The sequence below is a fragment of the Salvia hispanica genome, chromosome 3, assembly GCF_023119035.1.
Source record: "Salvia hispanica cultivar TCC Black 2014 chromosome 3, UniMelb_Shisp_WGS_1.0, whole genome shotgun sequence".
NCBI lineage: Eukaryota > Viridiplantae > Streptophyta > Magnoliopsida > Lamiales > Lamiaceae > Salvia > Salvia hispanica.
Window position 1 is genome coordinate 18,723,627 of NC_062967.1, and position 23,847 is coordinate 18,747,473.

At 37.2% G+C, this 23,847-nt stretch overlaps 4 protein-coding genes across 8 annotated transcripts; 2 read left to right on the top strand and 2 right to left on the bottom strand.

The window, feature by feature from the left end:
- Nucleotides 1-5,524: 5,524 nt before the first annotated feature.
- LOC125213971 (protein NUCLEAR FUSION DEFECTIVE 6, mitochondrial-like) lies at nucleotides 5,525-7,220 on the top strand. 3 transcript variants are annotated; one of them, XM_048114796.1, is made up of 4 exons: nucleotides 5,525-5,756; nucleotides 5,853-5,977; nucleotides 6,709-6,748; nucleotides 6,903-7,220. In XM_048114796.1, exons 1-3 carry the CDS (start codon nucleotides 5,614-5,616, stop codon nucleotides 6,714-6,716), a joined length of 276 nt encoding a protein of 91 aa, XP_047970753.1. In that variant the 5' UTR covers nucleotides 5,525-5,613; the 3' UTR covers nucleotides 6,717-6,748; nucleotides 6,903-7,220. The 3 variants fall into 3 exon arrangements, with proteins under 3 accessions (XP_047970753.1, XP_047970754.1, XP_047970752.1); XM_048114797.1 differs by lacking the exon at nucleotides 6,709-6,748; XM_048114795.1 differs by lacking the exons at nucleotides 6,709-6,748; nucleotides 6,903-7,220 and adding an exon at nucleotides 6,337-6,494.
- Nucleotides 7,221-7,469: 249 nt separating this feature from the next.
- LOC125213970 (uncharacterized protein At4g28440-like) lies at nucleotides 7,470-9,717 on the bottom strand. The gene is made up of 2 exons (XM_048114794.1): nucleotides 9,357-9,717; nucleotides 7,470-7,918 (listed from the first exon to the last, which is right to left on the bottom strand). Exons 1-2 carry the CDS (start codon nucleotides 9,637-9,639, stop codon nucleotides 7,728-7,730), a joined length of 474 nt encoding a protein of 157 aa, XP_047970751.1. The 5' UTR covers nucleotides 9,640-9,717; the 3' UTR covers nucleotides 7,470-7,727.
- A 2,195-nt stretch (nucleotides 9,718-11,912) lies between these two features.
- On the top strand, nucleotides 11,913-12,678 carry LOC125210880 (auxin-repressed 12.5 kDa protein-like). The gene is made up of 3 exons (XM_048110499.1): nucleotides 11,913-12,072; nucleotides 12,152-12,359; nucleotides 12,461-12,678. The coding sequence occupies exons 1-3, from the start codon at nucleotides 11,967-11,969 to the stop codon at nucleotides 12,504-12,506; spliced, it is 360 nt and encodes a 119-aa protein (XP_047966456.1). The 5' UTR covers nucleotides 11,913-11,966; the 3' UTR covers nucleotides 12,507-12,678.
- A 1,245-nt stretch (nucleotides 12,679-13,923) lies between these two features.
- LOC125211749 (putative E3 ubiquitin-protein ligase RING1a) lies at nucleotides 13,924-18,351 on the bottom strand. 3 transcript variants are annotated; one of them, XM_048111661.1, is made up of 10 exons: nucleotides 18,079-18,351; nucleotides 17,874-17,916; nucleotides 17,130-17,188; nucleotides 16,222-16,303; nucleotides 16,026-16,146; nucleotides 15,896-15,937; nucleotides 15,103-15,609; nucleotides 14,805-14,912; nucleotides 14,522-14,716; nucleotides 13,924-14,282 (listed from the first exon to the last, which is right to left on the bottom strand). In XM_048111661.1, the coding sequence occupies exons 1-10, from the start codon at nucleotides 18,203-18,205 to the stop codon at nucleotides 14,241-14,243; spliced, it is 1,326 nt and encodes a 441-aa protein (XP_047967618.1). In that variant the 5' UTR covers nucleotides 18,206-18,351; the 3' UTR covers nucleotides 13,924-14,240. The 3 variants fall into 3 exon arrangements, with proteins under 3 accessions (XP_047967618.1, XP_047967616.1, XP_047967619.1); XM_048111659.1 differs by having other exon boundaries at nucleotides 15,896-15,940; XM_048111662.1 differs by lacking the exons at nucleotides 17,874-17,916; nucleotides 18,079-18,351 and adding an exon at nucleotides 17,525-17,842 and having other exon boundaries at nucleotides 15,896-15,940.
- Nucleotides 18,352-23,847: the final 5,496 nt, after the last annotated feature.

The window sequence follows — 23,847 nt, forward strand, 5'->3', positions numbered from 1 at the left end:
CTGGACTCGTTGTTGTGTTCCATCGCTCGATGATGCTCTTGTACGAAGAAGTTAGAGAGAGAGAAAACTCGTTAAAGCAAGTGGTGCCGAATGAAAATGAAACGAAAATCGCGTTTATATAGGTTTTTAAAATAAAAAAAAAACAAAAAATAAAACAAAAATCGGCGGCTGGCGGAATCGGGCCACTCACTGATAGGCGGCTAAGCGGCGTCCGGCCCGGCGCCGCTCCGAACGATCAGCCAGCGCACACCGAAGCGCTCGCCAGACTCCAATGGTTCAGCTAGCCGATCGGCCGGCGCGACGAATCGGCTAGCCGATCGCTAGCCGACCATTAGAGATGCTCTAATAATCTATCGCCTAGAACAGCAGCAACAACCATTTTAATTTAGTTGGTATTTACTAAACAATTCTCTGAGTATTCACTAAGCATAAAAAGCATACCGAGCATTTTGCGAGTGCGAAAAATAAGCACCCAAGGATTGTTGGGAATTTCTAGCTTCATCTAATGGATAGGATACACTAGATTCGCCATTAATACAGGTTATGTTTTTAAACATAAGGGCATCCATAATGGGACGCCCTAAGCGACGCCCTATGCACCGCCACGTCAGCATTTTATCCTCCTCCTATTCCACCTGCAGTGGGGCGGACTATAGCCCGCCCTAAGCGACGCCCTAAGCATTTCACTATTTTGTATTTATATTTTTATTATGTTTGCAAATGTAAATAAAAATATTAAACATGGGCCGTGGTCGAAGTCGCGGACGGCATCGAACTCGGGGTCGGCGACGGGGCTTGCTCAGGCGGCGCGGCGGAGGAAGATGTGGCATTGCCCTTGCCCTTGGCAGCCTTGACGCCAGGGGGACGCCGGGAGGACATCGGTGTGCCGGAACTCTCATCCTCGAACACCGGACTGTTGAGGTCCATCGGAGACGCGCCGCTATCACTACTTGTATAATCATTGAAGGTGCGCTTCGACGCCCTCCTCATCACCGCCGTCGATTGGGGAATCACACCACCAACGAACTTTTGCTTGTCCCTCAAGAGCGCCCAAGACTGGTAGTGCTTGAAATCGCCGTACAATGAAATGTACGACTGCATCGCTTTGTCCCGCACATCCGCGAGACTCTCGCCACTGGCCTGCTCCCTCTCGCACTTCTCGTACTCCGACACGAACAAATTTACCTGCTTCTTTATTTGATCCCAGTGCTTGCGGAGCTGCTCCCTGTGGCGCTTGTACGCGTTCGCCGGCTTGGCCGCGTTGTATTTCTCGGCGATGCGCTCCCAATACGCAGTCACCCTCTGGTTGTTGGCGTACACCGGATCCCTGGAAAAATCAATCCAACATCTCGTCAAGACGATGGATTCGGGGTCGGAGTAGTTCGTCCTGCCCGGGGCGAACTCTTCACACACCTCCGTTGTAGGCAACTTCTGGGCTCATGCCTTTGTCCACTTCTTCTTGGTGGCGGACCCGGCGGCGGCGGAGGGGCGGTGTAGAGACGGCTCCATATCGGACAGCCCGTATGAATCGTTGGAAAAGTCGGGATCGTACTCGGCGTTGGTGTCGAATGGCCGGTATTCTTCGGGTTTTGTACCCGGCCATCGTGCACCACCAAACATCGGACTATTCGGATAATCTCCGGAATCCATCTTGCTTGAAAATGTAGTGAATTTGATGAGAGTGAAGTGAGAAAAATGAAGTGTGAAAAATGAAGTGAATTTGATATATATAGGTTTTGAAAATTTAATAAAATTAAAAAAAAAAACTAAACCGCGTCGCATCGTCCGTGACCCATCGTCCGCCTCGTCCACAGTGGCGGACGATGCGACGGACGATGGGTATCCTCCGCGCATCGTCCGCGGACGATGTACCCATCGTCCGCGATGCTGCAGTGGCGGACGATGCGACGGACGATGTCCGCCCCATTGCGGATGCCCTAACATATAAAGAACTTACTTGTTTCGTAGTTTATTTTTCATGATTGATCGAATCCGGCATTTGAATTCACTATTTTTAGTATCAACGCGCATTTCAACCCGGTGCAAGAACAATTCTCAATATAATAGTTCTACGAAAGAAAGCTAGAAATTTTCCTATAAAACTTTATGTTTTATAGGAAAAGTTGGTGGGATATGGATCCTACTTTTAAAGTATTAGTTTTATAATAAAATGTGAGTAGAAATGAGTTAGTGGAATATAAGGTTCACTACCAAAAATAGTAAAAGTGAAATGGGACGAATTATGTGGGACGGTCCGAAATAGAATACCGAGTCAAATTATCTAGGACGGAGAGAGTATATGTCAAGAGAATTAAATTTTCTCTATTTTCAATTCTCTACTCAAGAGAATAACAAGGGGGTAGTTAAATGGCATGTAAAAGCCTAGAAAATTACGCTCTTCCTAAGTCTATTTTCCAAAGCCCGCAAAAAAACGTTGCCTCGCAAAAGCTCGGGGTCTATATTGCCTCTAGGATGTTAATTTTTCCGTGCTCGAGATGAGGTTTCTTTTTTCGTTCTCAAACACAGTGTCATGGTTCATGAAACAAAATTAATATCCGAAAAAAGTCTTTCTTGGAAGAAAAAATTCAGTAGTCAAAGCATATCAAATGGCAGTGTGACATGGTGTGCCCACTAATAATCTATTGACATATGGATTTATAGAGACCCCATAAATACATTAATTTCTTTAATAAAATAGATATTATTTTGAAATTTGGAAACTAATACTACTACTATAAATTAATATACTTATGTTTTTTTGACTAAATTTCTTGCACTATGAGTTATAAATTGTTTAATCCTAATAGTTATCAACAAGAACATGAATTTAACAAAATAAAATATATGAAATATTATATAATATTTTGTTTTTAGACAGGCGAGGATTTAATATAACATGATCAATTTTCATGTTATTTACTATTATTAGCTAAGTTTATATTTAATAGTATAATTACTCATATTTATGAAATGGTAAAATAATATAAGAATGAAACTATATAATCATTCATAATTTCACATAGTTGACGTAAAGCTACTGAATTTTATTTATGATTTAATTATAGATAATATAAGAATGAAATGGCAGTGTTTTGTTTGTAATGATAACTTAAATTTCTTATTTCTATTTTTTTCTTGTCAAATAGCAGTTATTTACGAAATTACGAGTGATTATATTATTTCATTCTTATAGTACTCCATATTTACTACTCCCTCCGTCCCGCTTTAGCAGTCCCGTTGACTTTTCTGCCCTCTTTTTCTAAAAATGATAAAAAATAGTTAAAGTGGAGAAATGGTAAAGTAAGATAGACATAATGTAGATAAGACTCTTCTCTATATTATTCTCTCTCTTAATTTACCATTTCTCCTCTTTAACTATTTTTTATCATTTTTACAAAATGAGGACAAAAAAGTCAATGGGACTGCTAAAGGGGGACGGAGGGAGTATTTTACATGTATGAATAATTAAATGATAGTAATAAGTAAATGATCTGAAAACTATTTTTTTATATTAAGTCCTCGTCTGTCTATATAAGGAGTAAATGATCTGAAAACTATTTTTTTATATTAAGTCCTGGTCTGTCTATATAAGGAGTAAATTCTAAAAACAAAATATACGAGTAATATATAATATTTCATGTATTTTATTTTATTAAATTCATATAACTTAAAAGGACGAAACAATTTGTAACTCTGAGTGCTAAATTAGAAGTATAAGTTATATAGCAAATTAGCAACTCCTAAATTTTTGGATATATTCTTTTTATAAAGAAATAAATATATTTAGTGGGGCCTCTATAAATTCATATGTGAAAGAGTTATCAGTGGGCTTAATTACCACTGCCATTTGGTATACTTGACCATTGAATTTTTTTCTCCTTTCTTGGCCTAATCCTCAACGACACCTCTCTCCTATGTCCCTCTTCTCCGTAGACCATTTGCTGAGCTCTTTTTTTTCTCTGTTTTTTAATCGTAGTTTGCATGTATCTCTACACCCTGATCACTCATAAACTATTTTTCTTTCTTCTACGAATTTATATCAATGTTTGAAATTGATCGTCATTTTTTGTGCAACTTATATTTCGCAATTCTCTAGAACATTTTATATTCACACAACCTCCAGATTTGCTTCGTTGAGGAATCTTGATACTGCAATATGATTTAATGCAAATGGACTATCAAATTAAACAAGGTGGGGTATTCAAATTTCAAATGATATGTGTGAATTCTATTGCATTTTGAGCTCTGTTTCTTGTTCCAAATATTGGAGTTGCCGAAGAAAGTAACCCATACACTGGCGAAGCCATATAAGGGAGGGGCGAGAAGGGCCCATGGTCCCCCACCAATTTCTGTGTTTATACATATATCCGTAAGTCAAGTACCGATACCTAGTGTAGGTGGATGATGACTCCGTCTTCTTACCATCAGTTTAGAGCTCGATTCCTGCAAGCACCCAAAATCTGGTAGATTGAATTCTTTTAGCTTCACAAAGTTCCTTTTATTTAGTTTTATCATGATTTTTGTTCTATAAATTTATCTTATCAATATTATTAGTAAATTATGTTTTAAAGTTATTTAGTTATCCATCTTTCTTACAGTCCCCACCTAGATCGCATCAGTTTTTGGCGATGAAGAAACAAAAAATATCTCACAACTCTCTAAGAGTAAATTGGACCTTCTAACATTAAAGTTCTGGCTTCACCACTAAACACATGCAACTATATTTCTCTACTTCAAACAAAGTAAGGTATAATTTTTTTCAGAATGAATTATACTTCAATGGATTGGTGTTTGTTTTTAGAGATCATTCTTTACTAAGATTTAATTGCACAAACACTTGTGTCAAAAACTATCTTATAGGGTTGTACATCTTTTGCTTGATTAATACAAATTCATAATGGAACTTGTTTTTCATGCAAATTAAAATCTTAGGATAATAGATTTCGATTTAACTCACATGGTTTATGGCATACTGATGTACTTATGGTCGACACTTAATTAAACATGCATACTGTCATACATTTCAGTTGAGAGCAGTTTTGTTCCTTGAATCTAATTCGTTGATATTATGAGTGGAGGTTCAAGATATATCACACACGGACCATGATTCTTTCTTCATACACAGACCATGATCATTCTCCATGAATTGTCTCAACTTAATAATGGTTCTACGCGGATTAAAAAGAACTAGACAAGTCGTTTATTTTATCGTTTGGCTTGCATACCTACCCAAGTCAATTATCTTACTAGATTTTGATCGGGATTGCATAGATAATCTGCGCATGGAACGAAATTGTCTTGGAAGACTTTTTATTCTTTTTAGAGAAGGAGTTGGGTTGGTTGATGAAGCATTTGATTTCATTGTGGTTTAGTTACTCACAAACATAAAATAACATATATGCTCCAATTTATTTATCTCATACTCCATACATTCTAAAAAAAATGGACAAACTTATAAAATTAATTAAAAACTTTTACTAAATATTTAAACTGAAAAAACTCAGTTTAATTTTGCTGAAATGAATATGTTTTGGAAATCCCTGATTTGAGTATCAACGCCTAAAACCCAAGCCAAAGCCCAACCTCCCTCACTCTCTAGTCAACAACCACACCATGGCCGCCTTCGCCGCCAGATCAGCCTTCCGCTCGGCCGCGCGCAGCGCCTCCGCGACTATATCAGCCGGCGTCAAGCCTAGGGCGGCTCCCTCTCCATTCCGCGTCCCATCGCAAACTCCGCTCTCCGCTCGCATTTTCAGGTTCCACTGCCGAATTAGGGCTTTTTTTCTCCTTTCAACGATTCCATTCTCAATTCTCGTTTCATCGATTTCCGATTAACTATTCTCCGAATTTAGGTCTCCCGTTGAGTTGAGCTGTGTTAGCGTAATGTCGATGTTGCCGCACCACACCGCCACCGCCTCCGCCGTCCTAAATTCTATGCTATCCCTCGCGCCTCGCGGCCACGGTTGGAGCATTGAAGGTCAGTTCTGCTGCGCCTTTTTAGTTATGTAATTTGGAATTAATCAAATTATGCCATTTTCATCCTATCATTTTCTGTGAGTGAATAATTTTAGGGGAAATATAGAAGTCTGTTATGATATTCTGCCATTATCTTAAATGAAGACCAAATTATGTTATAGCTATGATACATTAAGTGTTTTTAGTTATCCTTTCTGAATTGATGATTTTTAAATAAGTTTAAGAGGTTTGTTGGTAGAGAGTTCATTTTAGATTTTTGTTAATCAGATTTGGGAGCTTGATTCTGTGGATAGATTATTGCAGTTCTGATTATTTTGAGAAATTTGTTGATATTTAGTACTAATACATTGTGTTCATCAGATACCAACGATGATGTATGATGACTATTGGATTTTTCGAGCCAAGTTTTATTTTCGTTGTCATATAGGTAGACTTATGCAGAGAGTTCTTAGTAGTGATCCTCTTTGGGCATAGAATAAGTTCATCAACTGTTAAAAAAAGGAAACTATTTTAGTTGATTTCGTTGCTGAACAAAGATTCTTCAAGTTTGTAACTTTTCTTTGTGTAAAATCAGCAAGTATGGTCATTTCCAAATTGTTTGTGTGACATACTTATCGACTTCTATTCTCGTATTGCTTCAAGATTGACATTATAGTGATAAAGGGAATAGAAAAGAAATCAATGCTAGCATTACCTTTGACTCGGCCTTTCCTCTTCTTTTTTTTCGTTCAGGGTTATGATTCCTGCTCATTGGCTGATTTGAGGCTTGAAGGTTTTCTGATTCTCTCGTTTTTGTTTAAGCTATAATACTCTGAGGATAACTGGCACTTTAAACCACAGTCTTAATCTCTAAATTGTTTTTTTGCTTGTTTTCTAGCAGCTAATGGCTAAACTAGTTTTTATAATTTCTTTTTGCTGTATTGTAGATCGGTGATTGTTGAGAATGTGTTGAGATGGCCAGCGTTTTGTGATTTGTTGTCGATGGACATGTAATACTACTTCAAGAGACATCATTTCTGCTTCGTCGTTAAAGCTATTCTTTTATAATCCTTGTATTCATCTTCTCCATTCTCTGTCTTTCTTTGAAAAAATGTTTCGACATATGATCCTACAAATAATTGCTTTTATGTACTACTTGGTATCTATAATTCTTGTTTGAGGGTTTGGAGAATGTAACAACGTTCGATAACAGATTGAATGTATTGTGACATTATTTCACTATTATTAATATTATTACAGCTCAACTCTTTCTCCACTCTCTGAATGCATTTCTAATTGACAATTAAACCTTGATAATTTGGAACTTTATGAATAGAAAATACACAAGAAATTTGCGCTTTACATATGCTTCAAGCAAAATAGTTCAACAGACCAACTACATCATCACATCACTCACTTCATATTTGCGACACAATTTCAAATTTGGACAGATTATTCACTTAATATATGAGCTAAAAATAAAAATAAAAATAAAAATAAAAATAACTCAGGAATTAACTCATGAATATTGAAAATTTACTTTTTCCACATTTGAGAACGAGAGATCCTATATGGCAGAATCAAGGGACCATATTGTTTACACACCATCAAATTAATGCCATAAATAAATCAGACCTATATATAGCATGTTGTTAATCAACTTAGTGGCAAAAAAGATAGTAGTAAAATAACCAGGAAAACATGTATACCAAGACCCAATTGTGACAAAATGAATTGCCGCCCAAATATCCACAAGGTGGAATCCAAACTTATCAAGATTCTTCGACGTTGACCAGCTCGTACTCGACAAGGGAGAGGTTGTTTTCCTCTTTGACCACAAATTCTGCTGGTTCGGTGACCTCAACACGACCCCACTTATCCACAGCAAGCCTCATCGAACCCTTAAACATGTCAATCTTTGCATTGCGAAGTATCACTGTATTATTAGGCTTCATCATCTCAACTGCATCATAATTAGAGCATTTTTCATCAACAAATATTTCAGCAAGTTAATACAAGGAAGAGCTTCTTTTACATTATTTATAGTACTAATAAACAAGCAACCACTTATTTTAATTGGTATATTGCAACCATAATAAAAGAAAACGGTCAATCGTCTTAAATACATTAAGAAATAGAAGGCACAAAAGGCAATTTAAATTATATAGGCAAGATTTAAGTTCAGATTTGAATCCAACCCAAGACTGACAGAGCTGTTTTTACGACTCTTTAGAAACATTCCAGACATGGTGTAAATGTAACACTAAACACAAACTTTCCTGGACATCACTAAATCTTGATTTATAGAATCCAATCCAAGACTGACCGAGCTGTCTTTAGGACTGTTTAGAAACATAGCAGACAGGGTGTAAATGTAACACTAAACGCAAACTTTCCCACACATCACGAAATCTTGATTTAAAGAATAAGGGCCTTCATATTTATAGTAGATACAAAGCAGGTATGCCCTAGATCCTGTAGGATTCCAATTCAACTTGAATACATGCGCAGATTTACACACTGACATCACATGAATCCAATACCTAATGCCTAGCACCAGTTCCCAAGTTAAGGCAATCAGCAATACATAGCAGAAGAAGCAAATGTGTGCGAGTAACTGGCCAAAACAGGCATCACAATTAACTCTAAATGCTTCCTAGCCACTATAATCAACATCCGCATAGCCAAAATAAAACCACAAAGAAATAAAAAAGGCTAAAATGCAGATGCATTAATCTTACTCTAAAAGCAACACTTGGCAAGACAAAGAACTGTAATTTTGACAACCAAAATAAGACCTGAACAATGAGCATCACAGACTCCGTCATGACTCATGAGGTGAAAGTAAGACTCTCAACTGAGTATTTCCATTTATAAATGCTGAACAAATCTCAAATATTGATTTTAAGGTTGAAAAGAATGTTTAAATGATGTTATGGGGATAAAAATCCAACAAAATGTGATCAAGTTAACGAATAAACATTCCACGAAAGAGAAAAAACATGATAACAGAAACAAGTTTGAATAATCTGACAAAAAAGCTTCTTAAATTTTTCAAAAGGCGCTCTATCTGTGGCAACATTGACTTTTACTGACAAATTAATCCCTTGAATTATAAAGCTTATGATATAATTAAATCACCATAATCAAATTACTATTATCAAGCTCAATACCACGATCACAGTTCCATTCCAATTTCCAGATACCTAGCCGTCACCAAAACAATTAACAAAACCCTAACCGATCAAATTTCCCAACCAACTAACAATTTCACAATTCCATTCCCATTTTCCACTAGCTACACACACAGAAAATTCGCAAAACCTTCAAACAAACATCACACACATTTACGCATCAATTACGAACAGAGAACAAGGCAGAAGGCTATATCAAACAAAGACCTTGATCGTTGCGAGCAGTGAAGAGAATCGTCCCTGTTTCGTCTCCGATAAGGCATTCAGCGATCCTCGTGTTCTGATTCTGCGCCCCACGGAAAGTCGGATTCCGCGGCTTCTTACTGAGAACAGTGGTGGATTCGAGAACTTTGACGACGAGTGTATGCCCAGTCGTCCCCGGCTTCAGAGAATCGACCTTCACGAACACCGGCTTGCGCAGCCCCGGCTTGGTGCCGGCCGAGCCACCGCCCTGCTGCTGAGGTTCCGACGACGGCGCTTTGGCTGCCATGGAGACTGAGAGTGAGTGATGAGGTGTGATTTGGGGTTTTAGCTTCGATTTTAGGTGCGAATGAAACCCTACCCCTAATTATTCAAATAGAAAATTAAATGAAAATTGCCAACGAATCGACCTGGCGTCGTTACGTAACGCTTTTTTTTTTGGATTGGACCCTTATATTTTATGGGCTAAACTAGCCGTAATATATTTATCCAAGTTATTTTTCATTTGATAGATCTCAATTTTTTTTTACGTTCATTCATAATAAATATGTTATTCTACTTTTTATTATTGTACTAATAAGTAAAATGTAATTATTCTACTTTTTATTATTGTAATAAGTAAAACCACATTCCATTTTACTAGCTAACGTAGTACTCCATTCGTCCCATAAAAGATATCACACTTTCTTTTTTAATTTATCCTATAAAAGATGTTATATTTCTTTTTTCGGAAAAAGTTCTCTCTCACATGAATATAAAAGTTATATTTTTCCTTTTTATTTAACACACAAAATAAAACTTTCTAAAATTTTGTGTCGTCCCACAAGTGTGACATTTTTTTTTGGGACGGATGGAGTAGAATTCTAAATCAAGAGGCCTAACTCTTTGTTTCTAATCGTATGAGAAAGGTAGAAGTCTAAACCAAGCAAGAGGCCCGCAATCGACATTAATTAGAACTTTAGATATAATACCGCTATAAGGCGTGGATAAATATCAGAAGTATAATGACGATGGTGTCCCTACGTAGGCAGAGTAAAGGACAAGCCGGTAGATAAGATGACACATGTAATAGCTATGTCTTGCCCTTAGGCAGGGCCCACTTTAATTAGTCTTCATCCTTATCCTCTTTTCAGATTCTCTTATTCCACTCCATTTTTACAATCACCACCCCCATATCCATGCAAACGTTTACTCCTTCCGTTCGGGAATAGAAGTCTCATTTCTTTTCGAAATGGATTTTCAAACGTTTGTGAATAGGAGTCTCATTTCTTTTCGAAATGAATTTTCAAACATTAAGGAAAGTGAGGGTAAAAAAAATAGTGAAATATACATCCCACTTAAATATATAAATTTTAAATAAAATGTAAGTGCAATGTGAGTTTTGATCTTTACACCATTTATAGTAAAGTAAGAGAAATATTGAAAAAGTAAGAGAGAGATAGTGAAAGGTAATGGAAGTAGTGTTAGTAATTGGTTAAAAGTTTTCATATTAAGACTTTATCTAATTTTGGGAGATAGAAAAAAATAATAAAACTACTCTATTTTTTAGGGACGTATATGTACTATTTTTAGTAATGAACTTCATATTCACTAATTTAATTTCACTTACATTTTATTATAAAATCTAATGTTTCTTTCACCAAAAAAAATATCTTATAAAATCTAATGTTTCTTTCACCCACCCAAAAAAATATCTTATAAAATCTAATGTTTCTTTCACCCAAAATAATACTCCCTCCGTTCCATATTAATAGGGGCGTTTTTCCATTTCCGTCCGTTCCATAGTAATAGAGTCATTTCATTTTTTAGTAAAAGTCAACACATTTTTCCACACCTACTTTACTCTCTCTTACTTTTTTCTCTCTTCATCTCTCTACCTTTTTCATTTTCCACTTTATTCTCTCTTTACTTAACTCACCTAACACAATTTTTCTTAATCTCCGTACCAAAATGTTTTACCTCCATTACTATGGAATGGAGGGAGTATCATGCTTGTAATACTACTTTAGATAATATTAGTATGGAGTATTATATATTGTCTCCGTCCTACTATAAGTAAACGTATTTTCCTTTTATAAGTGGAGAAAATGTCATGCACCTTATTGGAAAAATTATGGGATTTTAGAGGTATATGTAGAGTGTGCTGGAGTGGAAAAATGACGTGCTTTCAGCTGTGTAACGAGATTATTAATAAGTGGAGATAATTAAAGAAAAAAAACTATGTATTAGAAATTATAACAAAACGTGCATTAGCTAACATAAAATCAGAATTCATAACATAACTCATAGTATAACTTACCATAACATCACATATCATTATCAACGACATCATATTTGTCATAATATATAGTACGTTGTACTTACCTTTATACTAACAAATTTTATTCAATTTGATACACTTATGTGGAGTATTAATAAGTTACTCGACTGACGATAATACCCATGTAGTAATAAACAATTACTCCATGTAATAGAGGATCCCATCCTGGCAATAGAGAAAAGAAGGTGGAAGATAGAAATGGATAGATATTTTGCACCCTCAAACCCTTCTATTTATACACCCATCATCACTCTTGCCACCTCTACTAGTGACACTCACAAAAATCAATCAAGAAAATGGTGCTCTTGGATCATCTCTGGGATGATGTGGTGGCCGGGCCGCAGCCGGAGCGCGGCCTCAAACACCTCAAGAAGGTCTACACCAAGCCCTTGAACATCAAAGGTACATACTATTTGTTGCGTGTGATCTTATTTTATTTTTTGGGGGATTAATTTGTGATATGATATGATGAAATTATCAGATATTGGGGTGGAGGGAAGCAGCAAGTACCAGAGATCTCTGTCTATGCCGGCCAGCCCGGTGACGCCAGGGACGCCGTCGCCCACCGCTGTCAGGAAGGACAACGTGTGGCGGAGCGTCTTCCATCCCGGCAGCAACATCGCCACCAAGACTGTCGGAGCTAACTACTTCGACCGCCCCGAGCCCAACTCCCCCACCGTTTATGACTGGTGATCACTTCCACACCTCCTTTTTTGTTTTTTCAAATTTTTTTGATTTTAGTGTATTATACTTACATGTTAATTATATGAATTTATCTTGAATTTTGTAGGCTTTATAGTGGGGAGACGAGGAGCAAGCACCACGAGAAAGTGTGAACGCATCTAAATAGTTTACATGTTTTGAGTTTTGCATGTATATAAAAGTATGTATTATGGGTATGAGGGGTTTGGTTGCTTTTCTGGTTATTATGGTTTGATTAAGCAAACTTAATTATGTTTTGAGTTTCTGATCTGCTACTTAATGCTAATCAAGGTTTCCTCTGCGTCACGTTGTTGTTTGTAATTTCTGAATACCGTACGTTACATATTTAATGGGGGATTATACATATAACATACCACAGTAACAAAGATAAACCTGTCAATCAAGAGAAAATAATAATTCAATGGCCAAATTAGTCAAAGATGATAACGATTTAGGAAAAAAATTCGAGTGATGGACCCATAAATTAGATGCGTCACATAAAAGTAAATACTTGCTAGTAGTACAATCCATCCCATCAGTGATGAAGATATTGGCAATTATTATTATCAAATAAAATTTTTACTAAGCAACTTAATACTGATTCCAATCTATATCACTCCACCCCTCTATACAGTTTGGGGTTGTTAGCCCAACTGTCCAAGTTATATTGCCTTTCATTGGATACCATTATATCGATTATGTGATAATGTTATATGACTTTATGCAAGAATAATGTATTAAAATAATGGCGACGATAGAGAAAGCCTACTGACAGCAGACAAGAAGATAAGGTTTAAATGGCCCACACCCACATTGCGATATAGTTAATGGCGTTTAGTGGACTCTTCCATGATTAATCACGATAATCCAATACACAATGTGACACTTGACATACTATTTACAAAAATCCTACACAGTTTTCATTTAATGTATCATTGAAACTCACTCTCCATTCCACGATAAGAATTAGCATAGGTTTTAAGAGTATAAAGATAAATTGATTAAATAAATTAATTGAATGCAATTCTCATTTATATACACTCCTTTGTCCCATTTCAAATAATTGATTGCTTTTTGGTACACATTTAAGAAAAATGACAATAAATAATTAAAATAGTGATAAAGCTAAGTAAGAGAGAATACTAATCACTTGATTTGTAATGGTACAAAGGGAGCACATATGAGTGAGAATCACATTCAACTATCTTACTTTACTTTATCTCCAGTTTAACTATTTATTATTATTTATGTAAAATAACGACTAAAAAAAAATCAATCACTTGTGCTGAGAAGGATGGAGCATTAGTTTGATAGGAAATAAGTTGATGGAAGGTGAGACCTACTTACTATTTAAAGTAAAAGTGAAATATGACTCTTATTGTGAAATGGACAAAAATCACAAAGTAAGACTCTTATAGTGGGACACTGGAGTATAATGCAGTAACAATTTTGTTAGGAAATAAATACACGTAACCACGAATATAAACATACATAAGATTAATGACTGTAATTTTGTTAGGAAATAAATACACGTAACCACGAATATAGACATGATAGAAAAACAGCTCAAGTTTAATTAGTGTTGTGAGAGGCTCCATCAGAAAAAAGGATGCTTCTTCGCATACAAAAGACCATACGTAAATTTAACTTAACAAGTTTAAGGCATACATATATTAAATATGCACAACTATATCACCATAGTCTCTAGAATCTAGTTGCTTTGATTGCTTATATATGGTAACTCTCTTTACTTGTAAAACCACTTGAGCTGGACAGGAATATACATGTATATAATTAGAAAAGCTGCAGGAAACTTACTTCCTGCTTCCTGCATTGTTCTGGCACAGGAAGACCGATTTAAGTTATCATCACTTCCCTTCGGGTTTCGCCTTTGGCCGGTATGCAAAAACCTGTACACATACAAGTCAATGTCATCATAAATCATGTCACTCGCAAACGACTTATTAGATTAACATTTTACGGTATTTTGATAGTATTATTTGCAGTGTATGTTGTATGGTCAATATCAGAGATTTGTTACCCAGCAACACCCAAGGCATAAAGCAAAAAAGGAGATAGCGAAAACGAGAATTCATAGGCCATTCTGTTTGGGAATTGGATAGTTGTATGAGACGAGGATGCGTCTTACCAGATGGTGCTGAGTAAACCTGGCATTAATTTCCTCCAAAGTTTGCTGCTCATCCAACAAATGCAGCTCGTTCTGGTTAGGATCTAAGGCACCAGATTCTTTCGGGAGAATTTGCGAGTTGTTCACAGGATGGAAGTCTTTTATTATTAGCATCTCAATCTCACTGGCTTCCATGGATGTCTGCATAGCAACATACTGCAAGAGAAGTGGTTTTGAAACTATTCAGAATCTACATTATGGCCCAAACAGCTGAAGAAAAGATAACGAGGCAATGAGTCTGAACCTGGCATAAGTGTCTCACTGACGATGTGGGGCTGCAGCAGAGGTACGGTCGCTTCAAGTTGGGTATCGTCTCTTCGTGCAGTGAGACAATCATGACACTGATTTTCAACTGAAACATAGTTAAGAAGAAGTTGTGAGTAGCTTTTATTAAGACAATAGAAGTGAATATGGAAAGTTCAGAGATAACCCCACCAACTGAATTCATCCCAGTGAAGATCAAACTCACCACCCGCCCCCAAAAATGGTTTAAATTAAAACACTCAATTTCCAAGTTCAATAGAAAAAATATGTAAGATTACCATTTCATCATTTTCATGTAAAGATTTCAGACGATTAGTCAGCTTTGACAACCGGTGACCCCTAGTAACCCTACCATTTGACCAATTCAGGCCACCATGTCGGTTATTACTGCGATTGCGGCCTCTTCCCCAGGCAATAAGTTCTATACTGCCATGTGGTGTAGAAGATGCACCAAGTATTCCCCTGGTTGCTTCTGAATCATCAGCATCATCTCCACTACCCCCCGGTGATGGCTGTGATCTCCGAGCTCCTCCCCATTTTTTGTATCTTTTCGTTTTGGGTTCAGAGTGCTCGTCAGTTGAGGATGAGTCTTTACTCTCATCATGTCCATTAATACCTTCCTCTTCATCAGATCCGTTGCGTTCAGCAGCACGGTTTCTCCGACCTCGCAAATTTCGATGATTGCCCTGCCTCCTGACAAATGTTGCGGATGTAGCTCTTGTTGTTCTTTTCTTTCCTAGAGCTTCAGCTTGACGACGGAAAGTCTGGGCAATAGAAGCTTGGATCTGTTATGAAACAAAGATTTTAAGCATATTTCAGTTTCGCTTCAGGCAAGTCAGAGTAAAAATCACTCATCATGAAGGCTGAAGCATCCTAATGATGTGGACAACCAATGTAGAAGGTTCATTCACAAACTTTTCCATTGATCACTTCGTAAAAAAGACAGCAACAAATTATTTCACATTGGACCTCAAAGCCCATTGAGTGATTGATGTATCTGAAACCTAAATGAACTAAACTCCTACATCCATGAATGCTTGAAATCTGAGACTAAAACCGTGATCTGTTCACCTGCTTATTGCGAGCTCTCTCCTCTTCATGGAAAGCCAGTTCCTGCTGTGAATTGAATCAGTTGGTGATAAAGCAAAAGCAAATTTTACATTTGCTACAAGATGAGTAGATAAACATTTTCCTCCATTACCTCTTCCTCGTACTTATCGATGTCTGGATAGAGAGCGGCGATCAGGGCATCATAATTGGGATCATCTCTTAGAGAACGTCGACTAGCACAATGAGTGCGGCAAGCAGGACATTCGTTGTTGCTGCAGAGAGAATAATTAGAGAAAAATGCAAGAACTCTTCTGTGGTATCAGATGAAAAGAAGCACAAGAATGTACCCAAGTCGCATGGATTTGTCAATGCACTCTCTGCAAAAGCGATGCAAGCATTCCATGACTGTTCTTGTCTTCCTAATGATGCCTGTCAATAAAAAGTTACAAATAAAATACACCATGGACAAGTTGTAACCAACAGATTTTAGATTCTCTCTACTAAGCTCTCTAGTAACAAATATGAGGCCTTGTGCACATAACTAATGATCAATAAAAAGTTGAAAAATCTTCATGGTGGTTCTTAACTATTTCATGTATCAGATGGTTTGGGCAAAAAGTAGTAACTGCTAAAATAGTAGTTCAGTTTCCAGCATAAAGCAGCTCATCAGAACACTCTAGGATATTACTGCCAAAGCATTCTATCAAATCTGAAATTAATGCCTACTCCAGTAACCATTCCATCAAATCAATTTATAGCAAGAAACTATGCATTTTTTTCATTCTTTTGTCCTTTTGTTTCAATTTATTATCATACGCTTCTTTACATAAACTTAAATGTAGCATACTTCACATCCATACTGACATAGGTGAAGTTGACACAAGCCTTACTAATAATTTCATGCAACTGACATTTTTCTGCACGAACAGACTTAGTTGAAGGTAATGATGTCATATGCACCTAGGTATGTGTATACATATCCCCACATAATGAAGAAACCTTGTGTGCAGTAGAAATTTTGACCTCGGACATGGAGAGGAGTTCAGTGCTTGTAAACTGAGTGCCTTACTTGGACAAATATATATTTAAGATAATCACAAGTCACAGCAGTAGTTTGCAAGAGCACTCAAATACAGCTGCATATCTGAAGTACCAAACTTAACTCGAAGAACTAATTAACTCTAATCATATCAGGCATCACAAATAAACCCCAACAAAGCAGAGAAAACTGCAGCTTAAAATTAAGACAACATACCTAAACATATTGGACACTGGACTTCCTTTCGCACTTCCGCCAGTTTCACTACAATAAATCTGAGGTTCAACAGAATAGCATTTAGAGATATTCTTATTTCTTAGACAATGTATATCACATACAAACAAGGCCACAAGTGCCGGATCTTCTTACCAAGACTGCGTGCAATCTCAAAATAAGAAATATAGTCATGAAACGGCCATTCAGAAGTTCATTATGTAATGCAGTATTCAATATATGTAAACAGCAAAACAACAAAAACCTCCACATTGAAGTGGATATTAATTAAGCCACGGAGTATTTCCACACAATTTCCAGAAACATAAGCACTAACATGAAAGAAGCAATCTATAGAAGATAGAGATCATACAGCTGGAAAACTGAAGCAAAATTACCATTTCCATCTAAAGCAACCTCGGAACTCACCACCACAAAAAAAATCCTAAAGTCGTAACAGCTCCGAGCAGATCATGCATGATTTCACGTGCCATATTCAATCACTAAAAGAAAATTTCACATCGCAGTAGCCAAATCCAAAATCGAGGCTCACCAAACACATCAATGAATGAAAAACAAGGAAAATAGAAGAACAATCCCGGAGATCCTCTTCAAACAGACCTAAGTTAGGAAATTCTACCACTTTAAAACAGGCAGATCTCAAGCTACAACCGCACATCTAGACTAACACAACATACATCTCTCATGTATAAAAGCCGCACGCATAAAGATATACAGATACATTACTCGTCTTTCTCTGCGCCGCTGGAGTCGGAGCTGCAGTCGGAATCTGAGAAGCGGAGACACAAAAAATAAAAACGAAATCAGCTAAACAAACAAAACACAACAAGGAAATCGGGAACAGGAAACGCAGAATAAAACTCGAATTTTAGCGTATCGAATGTAATGCATGTCCGTTGACGTGAACGCACAGACACGATCCGGCGCGCACCTGAGACGTCTTGAGGCTGTTCAGGGCTGTGATTCTCGCTGCCTCGCGGCGAATCGTCGCCTTTTTCTGCATCGGGCGGCGACGGCAGAGGAGTGCTGCTGTCGCGCGGCCGCTTCTGCGCTGGCATTAGGTCGGCGAGGCGACGGAGATGGTCGGCGGCGGGAGTGATGGATGGAGGCGAAGTCAATGAAAAGAGGGAGCGATTTGAGTGTAGATTCGTTCTTCTTTGTAAAAATAGAATGCATAAGTTTATATGTATGTGAAGAGCATTGAGTTCTAACTGCGAGAATTGGGGTTCTTCGCCTCCGGTTCGCTCCTGTCCGGTTCCTTATAATTTTTGTAATGGTTGCTAGAGCCCAGTCCCTTTTCACATGATTTGTCTATCCCTAAACGGCTCCTCTTTCCGTTGTCCTTTCAAACATGCTATCGGGAAGATTAACACAATTTTGTTCACAATTCCGTCTCTCCTACTTTACAATTCACTGTTCAATTTCAATTATTTTCTCTCTATTTGCAGTTTACTATACAATTTCAATTATTTTTTCTTATTCTTTATAACTTTATTAATTGTGCAACATGTATCAACCCTAAATAACGTATTTCTATAAGACATTGGAAATAATTTTCATGTCCGAAAAATAAATTAAATATTAAGAATAAGATTTGCACATTATACTAAAAGGTGTCGCTATTATCTTAAGTATTTTATTTCTACAATCTCGTTATTTAAAGCGTTTGCGTTTTATATTCATTGAATAACAATAATGATTTCGTCGCAATTTTTATCACTATTTTATAGTGATAAATGGAAGATAAATGCGTTGCAGAAGAACCCGTTGAAGAAGGTTGAGAGTAGAATGTAAAAATAATTTTTATGAGTTATAACTCTTGTATTAGATGGAGTACTCCTTTTGTCCCATTATATGTTAGGAATTTCTTTTGGGCACGATATTTAAGAAAATAATTGTTGAATTAAGTGGAGATAATAAAATATGAGAGATGAAAAAATAAGAGAGATAAAATGAGAATAAAGTAAGAGAGAGAATAAAATAAGTAAGATAAAGGTGTTACTTTTCACCAAAAAAGAAATCAATCACTTATGTGGGACAATGCAAAATAAAAAGTTGATCACTTATAATGGGACACAAGAAGTATACTCCCTTCGTCCCAGAAAGATTGTCTCATTTATTTTTTCACACTCATTTTGCAAAAATAATAATAAATAGTTAAAGTAGAGAGAGAGTAAAGTAAAATAGAGAATAATGTAGAGAATAGTCTTACCTACATTATTCTTTCTCTTATTTTACTCTCTTTCAACTTTACCTATTTACTATTATTTTTGTAGAACGAGTGCAAAAAATAAACTGGAACAATCTTTCTGGGACGGAGGGAGTAACTTTTTAGGATGCTTTACAAAGACCATTTCCATTGCAGCAAATGACCATTTCCATCACTATATATAAAGAGTTACAATATACTAGAACCTCACTCAAACCTTATACTTAAGCTATCAAACAAATCTAGCTACAAGCCAACTTAGCATAATCTTAAGCTTTAATAAGTCTGCTTCAATGTGTACTACAAGTCAAAGAGCTCTTAAGTTGTGGAGTTATGAACCTTAGTCCAACTCCCTTTCCACATCTGACACATCAACTTAGAGCTTATAGTATTACACTTTGTTGCATGCTTTTTTATTTTCTTCTGTGCATTAGTTGAACAAAATTTATTCATGTTACTCCATCAGTTTAGCTCAAGGTTGCCTCTGAAACAACTCCCCTCAATTCGATCGTCGACAAGAGATAAATGTTCATCTTGATTCTAAGTCGTGAAATGAATTGGTAACTCAAGGGCTTGGTAAGAACATCAACAATCTGATCAAAAGTTGGGGTATACCTTAGCTCTAACCAATTTTCTTTTATTTTATCTCTCACACAGTGGATATCAAACTCTATATGTTTTGTTCAAGCATGAAGAGCTGAATTTCTTGCCAATGCTATCGTGCTCATATTGTGTATCCAAACCAAGGAGCTTCCATGAGTTTTACCTTCAGTTTTCCAAGTAAAGAACTAATCCAGTTGACTTCATATGTTGCTTGCGCAAGACCTCTATACTCTGCCCTTTGATTCTCAAAACCACAGTCTGCTTCTTTGAGCGCCAATAAATGAGATTCGCCTCAAAGTAGGCTCAATAACAAGTTTAAGACCTTTGATCATTCATGTCCACTGTCTAATCAGAATTAGAGAAAGTGACTACATTGAATTCTGATATTTCTACAAGAAGCTTCTAAATATCTAAAGAATGCTCAAGAAAGCCTAACACTTAGAAGTTTTGAGGAAAGGTTTTAAACGAATGTTTAATCCTGACCGTAGATCTCGATAAGTGATGGATTAGATTGTAGCCGTTAGATCAACTTTTTTTGATGACTTGTTAGGGCTTGTGTAATTGAATCACTTTTCTCTCTCAGCCATCAAGCTCAATAAACTTTTTCTCTCAAATTCTCTTCTTGATTGTTTATTGCATTTCTTGATTCCAATTCGTAACAATTGGCACCGTCTGTGGGAAGCTTGCAATCGGTGTAGGTTGTGTATCTTGGAATCGAATTCGTGGGTAAGGATGGCTTCAAGATTCGAAGAGGAAAAGTTCACCTGGAAGAATGACTTCAGTCTATGGCGGATGAAGATGCGCGCGTTGCTCATACAACAAGGGTTATCAGCGGCCCTTGAAGGAGAGAAGGGGACGGCCGGAGCGGCGGGGACAGCCGGGGCGGAACTTGATGAGAAAGCACCGTTGAAGCGAGCTGAGATCATGCTAAGGCTCATAGTGTGGTGGTTCTATGCCTTGGTGATAAGGTGCTAAGGGAGCCAAGGAAACCACGACGGTCGGGATTCTTGCAAAATTGGAGAGTTTATATCTCACCAAGTCCCTTGCCAATCAATTGTGTATGAAACATTTACTCTACTCATATAAGTTCTTGGAGGAAAATGTGATTATTGAGCAACTAGAGGACTTCAATAAAGTTATTGATGATATGGAGAATATCGACGTGACGATAGGGGATGAAGACAAGACAATATTTCTCCTCAATGCTCTACAAAGATCCTATGATCATCTTCGTGATACGATCATGTATGGGAAAGAGAGAACTATCACTTTCTTGGAAGTACAATCTGCACTAAGAGTCAAGGAACTTCAAGGTTCTAGTTCTAGAAATTCTGATTCTACATCAGAAAGCTTGAACATAAAGGGGTTCCAAGAGAAGAAGGCATTCAAGAAGAAGTTTGATGTTCCCAAGTCATCTGGAAGTGATCAGAAGGAGAGTAGGGTATGTCTTTGGTGCAAGAAGCCTGGTCACTTAAAGAAAGGTTGTTATGGATGGAAGAAGAAACAGTCTGTATCTGGAAATAAAGGTGTTAGCACCTCTGATTGCATTGAATCGACTGATACTGCAGAGGCTTTGAATATAATGGAAACAATTGATGGGGCTTCTTGGATTATGGATAGTGGTTGCAGTTTTCATTTCTGCCCCAATCTGGATTGGTTTGAAGAACTTGTCGATTCCTCTGGTACTGTGATCCTGGGAAATAATCAAATCTGTAATATCAAAGGAGATGGGCCCATTAGACTCGGGATGCAGGATCAGTCAGTGAAGATACTCAATGATGTTTGTATATCCAAGAAGTGAAAAGGAACTTGATATCATTGGGGTCATTGGAATTGAAGGGCTCATGTTTTACTTCCTTTGATGGAAAGATGTTGGTAAAAAGAGGCAGTAATATTGTCATGACAACTGAGAGAAGGGGTAGTCTTTACTACCTTTATGCATCTGTGATCAAGATTCAAAAGGATGAGCTCAACTTGGTGAAATAAGCAAGTATAAAGCTATGGCATGAAAGACTTGGTCATCCAGCAATAGGAAGCATTAGACAGTTGGTAAAGAAGAAAGTCATCTCAGCTAATGATACTCAAGAGCTGCTACCCTGCCAACATCGCATTGGAGAGAAAGCTAAGAAGATTCCATATTCCACTGGTAAGCACATTTATTCTTCCCACTTAGATTATGAGCATAGTGATTTGTGGGGGCTAGCATTAGTAAGTACTATAGGGGGAGGAAAATATTACATGTCCTTGATTGATGATTATTCATGGAAAACCTGGATATACATTCTGAAGACAAAGTCAGAGGCTTTTGCTAAATTCAAGGAATGGTGTACTAAAGTTGAATTGGAAAAAGAGTGGAGGATGAAGTGCCTAAGAACTGATAATGGACTTGAGTATTTGTCCAAGGAGTTTGATGATTTCTGTAGGCAGAAGGGGATAAAAAGGCATAGGATGGTTCCCATGAATCCCCAACAAAATGGAGTGACTGAGAGAGCCAATAGAACTATTGTTGAGGGGATCAGGTGCATTCTCTTCTCTTCAGGGTTGGGTAAAAAAATTTGGTGCGAAGCTGCCTCTACTGCTGTGTATCTTTTGAATAAGTGTCCCTAATCCAGTATCAGTGGTGATACACCAGATTACAGGTGGTTTGGTAGACATTCAAACTACTCTGACATGAAAACCTTTGGCTGCAAAGCATTTGCTCATGTGAAGCAAGGAAAGTTAGATCCTAGGGCATTGATGTGTGTAATGCTGAGATATCAAAAAAGGGGTTAAGGGATATAGGCTTTGGTGCATAGAGCCTGGGAATCACAAGATTCTAGTCAGCAGAGATGTGATTTTTCTGGAGAATGAAATGCCCTATCTGAATAGAAATGTCTCTGATGGGGTCAGGATAATTGCTGATAATAGTAGTGACTTTGAGGTGGATCAAAGGATAAGGGTGATAATGCTCAGAGCCTAGATATGCAATAAACTGATATTGGATCTGAACAAATGGCCACTGATACAGTTGATGATCTGATGAAGGTACTAGGGAATTAGATAATGGAGTTGAGGATCTGAGAAATTACCAGTTGGCTAGAGATAGAGTCAGGAGAACATCAAGGCCTCCTGCCAGATATTCTGATTCTGAGATGATATTTTATGCACTAACTATAGCAGAACAACTGGAGCTTGAGGAGCCACTGACATATAAGGAAGCTATGGAAATCAAGGAGAAAGATAAATGGCTACAAGCAATGAATGAGGAAATATGTTCTCTGTTAAAGAATAAAACTTGGATAATGGTTGATAAGGTTGAAGGAAGGAAACTGGTCACTTGCAAGTGGATTTTCAAAAGGAAATTGGAGGTAGATGGTTCTATCAGATACACAACTAGGCTGGTTGCTAGGGGTTTTAGCCAAGAGTATGGAATAGATTACAGTTAGGTGTTTTCATCTGTTGTGAAGCATAGCTCTATCAGAATGCCGATGGTTGTAAACTGGGAATTGGAACAATTGGATAGGAAGACAATATTTCTGAATGTGGATTTGGAAAAGACCATATACATGGTGCAACCTGAGGGGTTTGCTAAACCTGGGGAGGAGATGAAGGTTTGCAAGCTCACTAAGAGAATTTATGGTCAGTGGCACAAGAAGTTCAATGCTCATATGCTAGCATGTGGTTTTACAAGGTCAAATTATGATTCTTGTGTGTACTTCAAGAAAAGAGGTGGAGCACCTGTCCTGTGACTTATCTACTATTGTATGTAGATGATATGTGATACGCCCGGATTTTGCACTGTTTTAAGGCCATTATTTGGTCCGTTTTTGTTATCAAAATCACTCTACATGTCCATTATTTGCATATTCTATACATTTTGGTATTTTGACGTGTTTTGTGAGAAATGTG